Source organism: Gobio gobio (assembly GCF_949357685.1).
Source record: "Gobio gobio genome assembly, chromosome: 8".
NCBI classification, from domain to species: domain Eukaryota; kingdom Metazoa; phylum Chordata; class Actinopteri; order Cypriniformes; family Gobionidae; genus Gobio; species Gobio gobio.
Genome location: NC_137114.1, coordinates 24,946,297 through 24,959,861, shown reverse-complemented (window position 1 = coordinate 24,959,861; position 13,565 = coordinate 24,946,297). Strand labels below are relative to the sequence as shown.

Genomic DNA, 13,565 nt, shown 5'->3' with positions numbered 1-13,565 from the left:
ATTGGCTGCCCATGAACAACGTCTACTTTGACCAATCTTAAATGCTGAAATGTGCAGAATAGAATCTTCCCATAATGCAACGTCTACTTTGACAAAGTAGTTGTTGCTGAGGCTTAGAAGAGTTTGGTTCGTGTTGTGGACATGTCAAAAAGATGCTATTTTCAGCTCTGCAAATCCACTTTGCATGCACTTCAAATGGATGAGGACTTGCACAGAAATTGATACAGAAAAAACAATGCCATCGTTCATGTTTGTATCACTGTCTGTCAAGTGCTCAGGAAGCTCCAGAGCTGAAATTTGTGTCAGACACGCGCTGTAAGTGTTAGACCAATCACAACAGACTAGGCCATCTGACCAATTAGAGCAGAGTAGGCTCTCAGAAAGGAGGGGTTTAGAGAGACAGAATCTTCAAATTAACCCTTTTCAGACTCTTTGAGAAATTAGGTTATGTGCAATGTATATTATGAGAAAATTAAAGTGTTTTTTGACCTTGGATGCAAATCTATTGGAGGACACCTCCAAATTAAGAAACTTTAAAATAGCATAATCTTGCTACAAAAACCGTGAGCAAATGTTTTATTTCCAGGTTTAAATTAGTATCTATAATTAAATTTTTAAATGAAATACCCAAATGTGGAAATACACAAAAACTTCAAATGGATAGTAAATATTCATTGTAAAAAATAAAAAATCCCAGAAAACCTGGGATGCATAGTCTTGACACATGCAGAAGAAATATAAAAAGAAAAGAAAAATAGAGTGTTCACACAATTTCATTCAAAGACTAACACTCGAACATCAAAAGCGTTCGCCAAGGGCGAGTGAAAAAGGCAGTGTTTTTGTGGTAAGGTTATTCCCATGACCTCTTTTTCTCTTTGAAGATGTCATACTCTAGTATGTTCAAGTGGTACCTCTTAACTGGAACCAGTTTGACCAATGACCTGTACCTCTCAGCATTTCAGATGAAAATTTCAGATGAAGAAGGTAAATGAGACCTTTTTTTCAGGTGGTATGAAAAAGTTACACATCACACCACAGGGGAAATGAATGAGCTAAAACCAGCTTAACATCATGAGGTCTGGCAGCCATTAACACGAGTCTGTAGCAAACAACATCGGAAACTAAACCCCACATTAAAAGCTTGTGTTTGCCCTAAATCATGCTGATGTCACACGATTGTTTCGAAGTCTGAATGAGAGTACCAGTCTCCCTCGAAACAACTTTACAGTTGGGTGTGATAACATTTGTGAGGTTTTCTAAGTTTATGTTCTCGTGTGGTGAAGTGTTACCTTCAAAGAGCTGGGCGTACTGGGGGAATCCTGCCGCCCGTAGCCAGTCACAAGCTTCCTTTGCCTCGATTTCTGCAACACAAAATGTTTGTACTTGTCAGACTCATAAAGCATGTCTATCTGTTCAATATATAAAGACAAAGAAGAAACAAGATTACAGGGCCTGGTTTCATGGTTTGCAATGAACTTTGAGATCATAATGACCACATAATGACAAAGCCAGGCATCATAACATCCACAATCCTGTGCATTTCAGCATTTAAGATACTCTCAAAATAGGGAAGAGAAACCTCCGGTTGATTTACAATTTAGGAAAGGGGCTGGACCGTGAAGGTGTGTAAAGTGGAGGTAGGCTGCAGGGGCTTTATTGCTAATTCAACTGCAAGGCTTCTGAAGGAAATGGGCATTAGAGGACAGGCCCAGAGGAAGACCATCAAAGAACTTGCCACAGTTCCTGAAAGGAGCAGTCACTGGCTGTGGTTGAGAAGAAAAGAGATAGCGTGGGGAATCAAATGACCACTTAGTCCCCTTAAGACACACACCCAGGTCTGATCGGCCTGTGGTTGGCCTGCTGACAACACCCAAAGAAGCCAAGGTGCACAGCTGAAGATGTGTCGTATAGGAGGAAACATCACTAAGTGGTCACCAATGAAATCCCCCAACCTAGATGATGCCTCAAAACCCACTCAAGATAAGTATCGGACTGAAGCAGTTGGGATTGCAGAATCTAATCCTATTATGTATAATGTAATATACTGAGTGGCAATTATAACGCTGTGACCGCAACAAGTTGACTGAATAGTGAAATCTCGAAATCCCGTGAAATCTCATTGGTCCAAATTCCATCTCCACATGACTGTTAAACATAAAACACGTGCTAATCGGTGATTGTGTTGCCATATGCAGCAGTTTTGCATAAAGAATATTTGCATAAAGGAAATATTTCCATTGAATATAAAAAAAAATTCACAAAAAATTCACAGAAATGTAATAATGTTCAGCTAAATATACTGGCAGTGTGTTTGTCGGTGGAAACTTGTTGCATCCTAGTAAGGGCACAGTGTAAGGAGACCACTAACATATTGTTTCATAGACAGTTATCATCAAAACTATTTTTAGATTAGCTTGTGTGCTCTTGAACAGGAAGAGAGGGAGGGAGCGAGAGAGAGAGAGAGAGAGAGAGAGAGAGAGAGAGAGTATGGAGATATTACATAACATAATCAGTTCTGTGTGATTTAATTATGTTTCTCTTCCTGCCACTGCATGAACAAGGTTATTCTTGTAGGTCAGGAACCAGCCAGGTTACAAGATAATCACACAGCCCTGTGAGCCTGTAAAGTCTGCTCGTAATCCTACATGATAAAACGAGGACAGCTCAAGATCTTCAGGATTAAGAGATCAGTTACATATTGGCATCATGATCCTGTTCATATAACCGAAGACTTTTACGTGACACGTCCCAGCAGACGTCAGCTAACGCAGTGCTTATGGAGGGTTAACATAATGTACTAGAATGTCTGAAGCCTGTTTTAAATTTTTCTTCTTTTGTAGCGTTTAAGTTTAGGTATTGGGTAGGATTAAGGGATGTAGAATAAGGTCATGCAGAATAAGGCATTAATATGTGCTTTATAAGCGACTAAACAGCCAATATCCTAGTAATATGCATGCTAAATAGGGATAATTGAACCCTTAAATAAAGTGTCACCAAAAGTCACAAATTAAGTCTTGTAAATAATGAGAGTAAATGGAGTAAATGGAGATGCAATGAGAGTAAATGGAGATGATTTTCTCTTGAGAAAAACACCCCAAATAATCTCAAGCGCTCAGATCAACCAATATTTCAAAATAATAAAAAGATCTCAATATGAACTCCAACTTTTCTCATCAAATGCGGCATAATATGATCTATGCCATCCACATTAGTTTTACAGATCTATACTTTTACTGTATGTGTAGAAGATTGCCTCAATTGCGCCTTTTTATTTTTATAGATGTTTTAGGAGAAATATTAGAGAAAAAGCTGACAACAATCTGTGACACAAGCTGTTCGTAAGCTGCTCTCACCAAATGTGCGTAAAATACACAAAATGTAATACTGTCAGCCAGAGAGAGAAATTTAGGTCAGTGTTTGGGCTTGAAACAGCTAAATCTGATATTTACACAACAATATAAGAACACAAGCGCATACTTTCCTTTGTATAAGACTTCATCGCATTTCACCCAGCTATCAAGTTACTCAAGTTCACTGTCAACAAATCATAATAAAAGACATCTACTATTGCACTACATACTTTAATACCATATAAGAATGGCTGAAAGTCACATTCTGTTTAACTACTTACACTACAAAACACTCGAAAAAGAGTGCATTACAAATCCACAGCAATAAAGCCCAAAATTTTCCTAAGAATTCCTTATGTTTAGATAAGATGAAGAAGAAACCGTGGGAGGAATCAAGACACAGACCGGCAAGTTTAAACAAATGCAGACAATTATACACACATGCACAGACACCCATTGACAATGTAGGTAGATCCTGTTTAGTAAATTCGTCAATCGTTAAATATATCAATCAATGTATCTTAACATCTTTGAAATATTCTGGTATCTAACTTTTCTACAGATTCTTGAATCTTATACAAAATCTCTTTAATGACCATTTGAATCATTCTCACCTGATTCAGAAGTACAGGAGTGACTCTAATAAGGTCGCCTTACAAGTCTTAACAGCCCAATTTAAAAAAGAATCTCATGCCAAACCACTTGGCAATCCAAATCACGCCCCAAAGGGTCTCCTGTGGGTGGGTGCAGCCCATATGCCCGCCCTCCAAGTGCGGAGAGGAGTAGCTGCGTCAGAGAGTGAATCGCCTGGGTTTCCATTCATCATATTGACAGTAACATGGATGAGAATTCCTGCGCTGCCTCCACCCCACTAAGATTACCTTTCTTTTGTGTCACCTCCTTTACCGAACAATACAGTTTGTTCACTTCAGCAGCTCCTGTGGGAAAAACTAAATGCTGCAGACGTCAACTGATATAAGATTTTTCTTTATGAGCAAGTCACGAAACTCTCAGCCTATAGCTATTAGCTACTCAGCACAGCTATAGCAGAAACCTCTGAGGGATTTGACTCTGTACTGAAGTAAATACATGTAACAAACAAAGCTACTGACAAATATTACCATAAAATGTCCTTGAGGTTCAAAAGCCCACAACATGACATTAAACTACAAACATTTGATTGTATAAATGTATTTACACAAGGTCCTCCCTAAATATGTCACACAAACACCGCTTAGTGGTTGACTGAATTGGTGATAAAACTACTCAGACAAGGTTGACCAATGAGGCAGATATTTAAAAATTTCTCAAATAAAATGAACAACTTGTATAATATCTAAAGATTTTATGTTTTTGAAAGAAGATTATTTTGCTTACCAAGGCTGCATTTATTTGATTAAAAATACAGTAAAAACGGCAATATTGTGAAATATTACTACAATTTGAAATAACTGTTTTCTATTGTAATATATTGCACAATGTAATTTATTCCTGTGATGGTAAAGCTGAATTTTCAGTGTCACATGATCCTAAAGAAATCTTTCTAAAGTTGCGTTTCCACTGCAGGTACTTTCCCCAGGAACCAGGGACTTTGGGGTTGTACTCTGTGTGTTTCGACCGCAGGAATCGGGGTCTAAATGAAGTTCCGCCTCAAAACATCCCTGCTTGTGAGGTAGAAGGCTACTTATTCAAAGTTCAGGAACTTTCGGGGGCGGGACTTGGATGCTGAACATGCTGATTGGTTGATTTTATTTAATTTTATTTTAACTTAAAAGTCTGTTGCGGTGCATGCAGTAAGAGTTGTTTGCTATTCGGATCAACAATGGAGTTTAAAAAATACAACCGATGGACAGATGACGAGGTTCAAGATTTAGTAAGTTTATATGCGGAGGACGAAATCCAGTGGGAACTGGAAAATCACACGCATTCCTATGTCACCGGACTAATCTTCACGGTACTTTGGACCGCAATGGAAACGCAGACAGCAACAGGTCTGGGGGAAAAAAGTTCCTAGGACAAATTGTTCCAGGTAATTTCGGTCTAAACAGGGCTTAATATGCTGATTTGGTACTCAAAAAAACCCATTTCTTTATATTAATTATAATCAAGGTACTGCTTGACATTTTTGTGGAAATTATTGAGATTCCAGGATTCTTTGACAAAATAGGAAGGATTTATTTGAAATAGATCTTAATATATAATGCTAATTTTGCATATATGCATTAAAAATATGTAAATTATACAGGGAACCTTCTAACTTAAAAAACATTTAAAAAATGAAGAACTCAAACTCTGCAGTTCAATTGCTACTTAACATCTATAATAACCAAAACAACCTAAAATGCTGTGGATATCCCAACTAAATTTAAATGACATTTCTTGAATAAAACATTGGAGTATAGAAAAACCTATCTAAAAAAAGTCATAAATAAGTTCATAAACAAATTCCCTTGAAAGATTTAACTAATTTTGTTCAAAATAGTGGAAGGAACACGAATCAACACTCTCTAATAAAAAAATGTGTATCTGTTTAAAAACAAATATCACTGTTATACAACCACAATATGTGGGGGTCACCATAGTGCCTGTAACTGAAAACTGAACGCCATTCAATTGGTTCAACAGAAGGCGAGGGAACCTCCTTTGTGACAAAGCGTCCATTCCCAGAAGTGCTGTGGGCAATACATTGCACCTCCTGTGCTGTACAGTAACACTGAAAGTGTAGCGGCATCCTTATCAACGTCCCACAGCAGCAGACACTACGGTAGCAGCCCGAAACCTAAGCTGGGAATTCCACGTCGCACAGCATTCCGTAACACTATCCCGAAAGCTACGATTTATTTTCCGTCATTGTCCTTTCTCATGGAATCGGAAGGATAAAGAGCTCAGCTACTGGCCCGCCACCAGCGGGGGAAACTCTCGCTTTTAAATGCGACCAAACTGCGTGCGGAGTACAATGACTGCTACAACAATAAGTTTGTAACACAGCACGCCACTGACACAATGCTAAAAGCAGAGTGCCGCTAAATATGTGAGAAACATAGACAGCTTCCTTTCCTCGTTGAATAACCTTATGTAAAAGGAGGCGGGATACGGTTTTCCCTCAAGGTCAGGCATGGCACACGCTGGCACTCTGGCCAGCTGTCACAAATCCCGTTAGGAATTTAATACACTGAGTGGGATTTATTTTGAAACCATTTTCATTTTGAAATTGCTGGTAGATTTTAGACATAATTACAAAGAAATGACAAGTAACAGTAGAAGTAAAACTTTACAATACGGGTGCACTAATATGCATTAATTCATGCTTAACTAATATACAGATAAACATGAGTTGATGTATGACTCATGAAGAACTAAACCCTTTATTTAATGATTACTGCATCAGTAACTAATGAACATTCTATATGATTAATAGATTAAGTAATCATTAAATTGTTATTAGTTAAATGTGTCATACTGTATTAATTCCCTAATAACATATTATATGAACTAATAATGTAAATTCATGTGTGAATTACCACAATGGGTCAAAGCCAGGCATTTCAACTTCCAGTTGTCTGCTTTAATTAATCATTAGCTAATGATTTGCAAAGGTATCATTATGTTATGACTTTACTTGTTGAGGCACATGACTATTCTTGAAAGTACTTCAATGCCCTTTATTTACATCTTTTTTTTTACAGTGTAGGCATCAAGACATCTGTCACAATGTTTAGATTCACAGATGTGTGGATTCTGGGAGTTATTCAAGAGCCATGCAACTTACAAAGGTATGAAATGAGCCACAAATAAATCAAACAGAGTGGAAGAACAGAGCAAAGAAGTTGATAAAGTTGTAAATTTACTTACGAGAGACTTTCATCCTGGAAAAAAAAACAGTCCTGTTTAAGCCAGAATTTAAAAACAGTTTAAACCAGTATTGCTTCTTCCCAAACCATCTTTCTGTGCGCTCCTAACTCTCTCCTCTTCTGCTTCACTCTTCTCAGCTTTTGTGTTTCTCTCTCTCTCTCCCTTCCTTTTCCCTCCCCTTTATTTTTCACTCCCTCTGTCTTTGATTTACTCCAACTCTCATTGGTTCTAAAGTCCGAGCCCCCTTCCAGTATTCACCCCCTCCATTCCTCATGCTTTCTTCTCTCTTCCACTTAAACCATCACAACTCACTCCTTATCTTGGCACTGCCCTTTCGGTCGCCCTCCAAGTGGCAGGACACTGGCAATGTGGGACTTTTTTTTTTTTGCTGTCTTATGATGTAATCAGCCTCCCCACTGATCCCATCGGTCTCCCAAACCTACAATCTAGCTCATGTAGTTAAGACTGCAGGATGTCTCACATCCCTTAACTTTGAGTTTTATAGCCTTGGGGGCGTCTTTGAAGTTGGCGAAATTTTCCAGTATAAGCAAGCAGGGTGAAACAGTCGCCCTCTTCACTCTACAGTTCCGAGAAGAATCTTTAACATTCATGGAACCTTTCCATTACACAAAAAGGCTCTTTTTTATTCAGATATATGTTCTTCACTCTAAGAAATGTTTCTTTTAAGAACTGTCACAGACGGTTCTTTGGGGAACCCAAAAATGGATCTTCAATGTCATCGCTGCGAAAACTCTGTTTTTAAGTGTTGCTGGGAAAGCAGTACAGACTGGGGGAAACCAAAATGATCCAAATTCCTGTAATGTCCCCTGGGATGACGGAAAACCAAAAGAGAATGTAACACATTTCACCACATTATCTAGTGTCAGCTGAGTGTTTGCTGCCCACCGATCATTACATACATCAGCAATGTGACGCAAAGCATTATGGGAAGACCCTCGTGGGCTGTAGCTTCTGCAGTGGGATCAAACAATAAAGAAAGAAGACAAAAGACTGTCGCCAACAGAATGCCAGAAAACATTCCACTAAACTCAAAAGAACATCTTTGTTGTCTGATTGTGCTGTTTTAATAATATCAAAGTTGCAATGCATTACAAACAAATGTCGAAACAGTATTTATTATATTAAATACATACAAAATATCAGATACCATAACGGTTATGTTTACGGGTATGGTTTATATATATTTAACATACTAAAAACATTAAATATTTTTAAAAGTGTACAGTGTAGATAATGTTAACGTACAAAACAATTCAATTTACAACATTAAACAATTTTCCATTTTTAAATAAATTATTTCAAAAGAATTAAATTTTTTAAATGTATTTTTACATTATATATATTTATATTACTTTTGTATACTTTAAAACAATACAACAATAATGGTAGTAATAATAACAATAATACATTTACAATAAATCTAAGAAAAATATAAAATAAAATACATACTTTGTTCATTATAAAAAATATTGTTGCCTATAATAATGATGCCTATATTCACTTGTAGCATTTAAAACAACACATTTTTGTGCTTACTTTTCATTTAATTAGAATTGTGTAGAATAATAACATCCAAATAAGGTTGTCTATCCAATTAAAATCCTGCAAGGTTTATTTTGTTTTGTTTATCCAATACATAAAACATACAGTGCACCTACAGAAATATGCATAAACCCTGTGGGATCTTATTTGGTTATATAATCTTATTTGGATATCGGAGTACAAGCTCTCCATGACGTCGGTCTTAATATTTTTGCACACATTGCATCTCTGAATCTTGAAAAGGCTTCAGTCAACAACACCATTAAACAGCAATTCAAGAAACGACTGTGAGACACTACACTACAAAAACACAGCGTGTGTTATGAATCAGCCAGACGGGGCTGTTGGGTGACTGAAAACAGCAGTGATACAAGCTCACAATCTATTACTGTAAAGCCTGATGCTCTCATTGGAAAACACCTGGAGATAATTCATGGCACAGAATCAAAGTTCCACTCCGGCTGAGTCAGACGCTCCTGTGGGGGCACAGTTTGACAGACACCTCTTGGAGCTCAAACACATGATTTTTTAGACTACTGATTCCACTGTGTCAGAATAGACTAGCTTCCTTGTAAGAGGAAACTGGCTTCCTTACTAAATGACAGACAAACATGAGTCTGTTGTCTGTAGAAAACTCCGCGCTGGATGTGTCATGGTAAAACATCCTAACATCTGATAAGACAATGGGAAGACTATGTATCAAAATCAGTCAAGATATACACAGACCAACTGGGTAAAGAACACTTTTTGGTCACTATTCTGGTTATAAAATGACATTTTATGCTCAAACATTCATGCTCCTGTGTTCAATTTCCGAAAGCTTTTATCATCAGTGGTACTTCACTACCCCACATCCTGATCGAAAAGTAATGTCCTTGAGCAAGAGCTAAATATTTACATGTGGTAATGTGGCTCATGTGCATGAAAAGAGACGCGATGAGTATGGGGACAAGCAGACGTGCCCAAAATCTGTATACGCTCTGTCTGGCTAGTAATGCGGTGTGTCACACCAAAACAGACATAAATCCGGCTCAGATTACCATCTGCCTATTGTTCAGATGGGGATTATATTACGACCACACAATGCGTATAGCGTAAAGGGCAGTAAATGTATAAACATGTCTGCAGTTGAGCGGAACGTGATTGATTGCCATGTACGGTCAAACATTTTGGGACACTGGGTTTTTAAATCACCACTCACTGTATGGGTGTCTACGTCAGATGAGTCTATAGACGTCAAAGAAGCGTTCATGCATCACCAAAACACATATAAACTGGTAATGATTCATCTCACCCAGCATCCGTAAACACATTTGACCAATGCAGGAGCGTCATGTACCTATTTTTCTGAGGACGTAACAGTGGCAGCTCACTTGATGCCGTAGGTGAGATGAGACATGAGCAAAGAAGTAAACAATTTTTATGGATGGTTGTAGTCCACTGCCATTTTCTTCCATTGTTTTATCATTTATTTGGCCACTTTTCAAATGCCTTTTATGGATAGATTTAGTTTGACCTTTTCCACAGACCTAGTCTTTCATTATTAAAATATGGAAGTTCATCATAAAAATATAAATTATCATAGGTTTAAAATTGCAATTATCTTAAACTTTTGTCCTATTATATATAAATATATCATATACTATATATAAATGATATGCGTGTATATATATAGATATATATATATATATTTATATATATGTATATACAATTAAAAGAATCTGTTAAATATCTCTTGTAAACTGAATATTTGTACCTTTTTTTTACATCAAATTACATTTTCATTATTGTGAAAATATTACATTTTGTTAATATATGATGCATAAAATGCTAGCTATATCATTAGCCTTAACAAGACTTTTGTTTCATCTTTTTTTAAATGCAATTTTCACCATAATTTACCTGCCAGAATGCTATTAAATGCAATTCAAACATAATTTGAGATGCAGCGAAAATGTTAATTATTTTCAGAATTCTCCTGTGATGCCTGATATAGTGTTAATGGACTAGTGACAGCGTGGAAAGTGTGTGAATTGAAGAAGCATGTGTGTGTGTGTGTGTGTGTGTGTGTGTGTGATCAAATGAAAGCTTGTCTGTGCTCAGCTTGATGCTAGTCTGACGGACAGCGCCAACAGCTATTGAGAGCCCGATTACCAAGATTCGGAGTGCTGGCGAAGCAAAACGTGGCTTTACAGGGAAAAGCCCTGGGTCATGGTGGCAACGGTGTGGGAAAACTCCTCTATTATCTCACTGCCTAGGTTTTAATTAACACATGCACCGGAGCTTCTGGAACCCCTGTTGGGCGACATCCTACATACAATAGTCAGGAATTAAAGAGAGGTGCCACTCAGTAATCTCACAACATCACACGTCGTCCACTCCTCGATGGCAGGAGTTTTGCCGGTAGAGGTTCACAGCTGGGCCGGGGGCCAAAGGAAATTACAATCGCTGGGAAGTACGCACAAAAGCAGCCCTCCACATAAGACGTAATAAATTCGTCTTTCTGACAAAACATTTGGAAGAACTGCTGCCTTCATGGTTGGCAAAAACAACACGGATTATGTCAGCTGGGGTTTTTTTGGGAGGACATCACGCTGGTAATACTCATTTCCCGACCATGCCGTGGGTTTTAAACGGGTCTCATTTTAATGACGAAAAACAGTAGGTACGTGTTAGCACCAAATCATGGTTAATAAAACAAATACATGTAAAGTCGCAGACAGTTAGTGTACTCGTATTATTTTTATGACTTTCCTCCATGGCATGATGTTGATGCAGCACGTCCAACTCATACTATAAGCCAAAAAGAGCCATTTCTGATTTCCTAAGTATCTGTTTGGCTAACCCCTTTCGCAGATCCCGATTTCACCAAATGCAACATGTATCTCGATCAACATCTTTGTTGATCCTGGAACAACATTCCAATCAATCAATCAGATTTGAGGGATATGTTTGTCATGTTTAGGCTTACAACCAGGGTTAGTCTACATCTGTGTTATTCATCATTTCCCTCTGATTTTAGAGAGAACGTATGGTTTAGGGGTAGGGATATGGTTAGGATAAAATTTTCGGACAGGAATGTTGTTCCAGGATCAACCAAATATGTTGACCCAGGAACCGGTCTAACTCTGCAAAATCAGGACGTGCATCCCCTTTCCTCTGAAAAAAAAAACAAATAAAAAAACATGAGTGCGGGTCTACTTTCAAAGGCACACCGTGAGAGCTTATTGATTTTGAGAGTGAAAAACACTTGTTGACTGCTGATAAAGCTCATTGGGTCATAAGTCACTCTGCGTGTTTTTGTGAAATGAATTCAAACAAGACTGGCACAGCTGTGGTAACACTCCCCTTATCCATTCAAGGACACCCACTGATTGTCCGCTTTCATCCACAAACCTCAACCAGGCTTTATTTGATGTCACTCTCCATAGAAATATAACATCTTTGACTATAGTGAATCAATTCAATGTACCTAGCATACGTTTTGGTGTTCTGTTGGTCCACTTATGAACAGTTTGTCAACAAAATTTTTATTTTGTCATTATTTACTCACCCCATGTCATTCTAAACATGTTTTCCAAGGAACACAAAAGAGAATTTGAAACCGGATCAACACAGAATTCAAGAACCGAATCAGTGAACAAATCGTTCTTTTGAATCATTTCACAAATTGGAAGTCTTCCATGAATCAGAGCTCAAATAATATCTGGTCTCAAATAAACAAACAAATAAGAATTTAAATAAGAAAAATACATATGAATAAATAAAAGCAAGCAAACAAAAAATAAATAACTATAAGCTGTTTTTTTTGTGTGTCATTTTTGGAGGCTAAAATATGTGGTCACTGTGTCTTTTATGGAAACAACTGTGTGCAGATACTTAAACACAAAAAAAAGTTTTGAAATGGCACAACGGTGAGTAAATGATGGCAAAATCCCCTTAAGATTAAAACTAAACACACAATAGATGAAGGCTATCAAAGAACTCTCATTTTTTTGGTGATATTTTTACATTGTGTCCATTATTCACAATGGTATTTTGAGTACTGACATCAATGTGAATTTAAATGCAGCCAGCATTGTTTGAATCCTAACAAAGAATGACAGCTTAAAATGATACGTTCATTTCGGGAGTCCTGCACGTGGTGGAAGAGCCTCGTCTGGTAAATATTTGGATCGCTTTGACCACGGAAAATCGCTTTGGGTTGTTTGTCACACTGCACATTTGTGTAAAATATGATAGACAACAGAACGTTCCTCCACACAAGGAAAAAAAAAGGAAATATATGGGAGGATTATAGTGTAGCCGTATACCAAATAAGCCCATGACGTCTCTGCATCGCGGGTCTTAAATTCACCGGCCCCATAGCTGTAAATTGATAGTACATTTCTGACGTTGCGGCTGCTGTGAAGCAAGCCGAAAAGCTACTGCAATGAAGCATGCCAGGGCTTTATGGCAAAAACCGACAATCCTCCAGTTTCAAGTAAAACCGGACGGGATGTTCATACTTTATCAACTTTCCTAACCACAGAGCAGTGACTCTAAGCTCCCCGAAATAGAGGGCTAAATAAGGATTGGCGTCGAGTAATATTCAAAGCTCTGAATGTTACCAAATATCTGGGGAATGTAAAGCGTGACACTTGGTAAACAGGTTGCGGGTGTTTTTAGGACTTAGGAAAAGTGCAGGAATTTTGCAGCCTTTCTATTTCATCAAAAAGCTCAGTTAATGTTTCTTGACAGTCAAAATATATTGAAACGTTAAAAGGAGGCAGTGACCAAAACATTTTCTAAGCTGTGGCC

General features: G+C 37.7%; 1 protein-coding gene across 4 annotated transcripts in view; it reads right to left on the bottom strand.

The window, feature by feature from the left end:
* The window catches only part of stard13b (StAR related lipid transfer domain containing 13b), a gene marked incomplete at its 5' end in the record, with an annotated part of 103,798 nt that overhangs the window by 14,177 nt on the left and 76,056 nt on the right, over positions 1-13,565 (bottom strand). For 3 of the 4 annotated variants that reach the window (XM_079823723.1, XM_079823725.1, XM_079823724.1), the window contains one exon: positions 1,290-1,361. In XM_079823723.1, the coding sequence (XP_079679849.1) occupies positions 1,290-1,361 (72 nt within the window). Of the gene's footprint in view, positions 1-1,289; positions 1,362-7,202; positions 7,338-13,565 lie in introns of those variants that run through there. The other variant, XM_079823726.1, reaches the window with a different exon arrangement.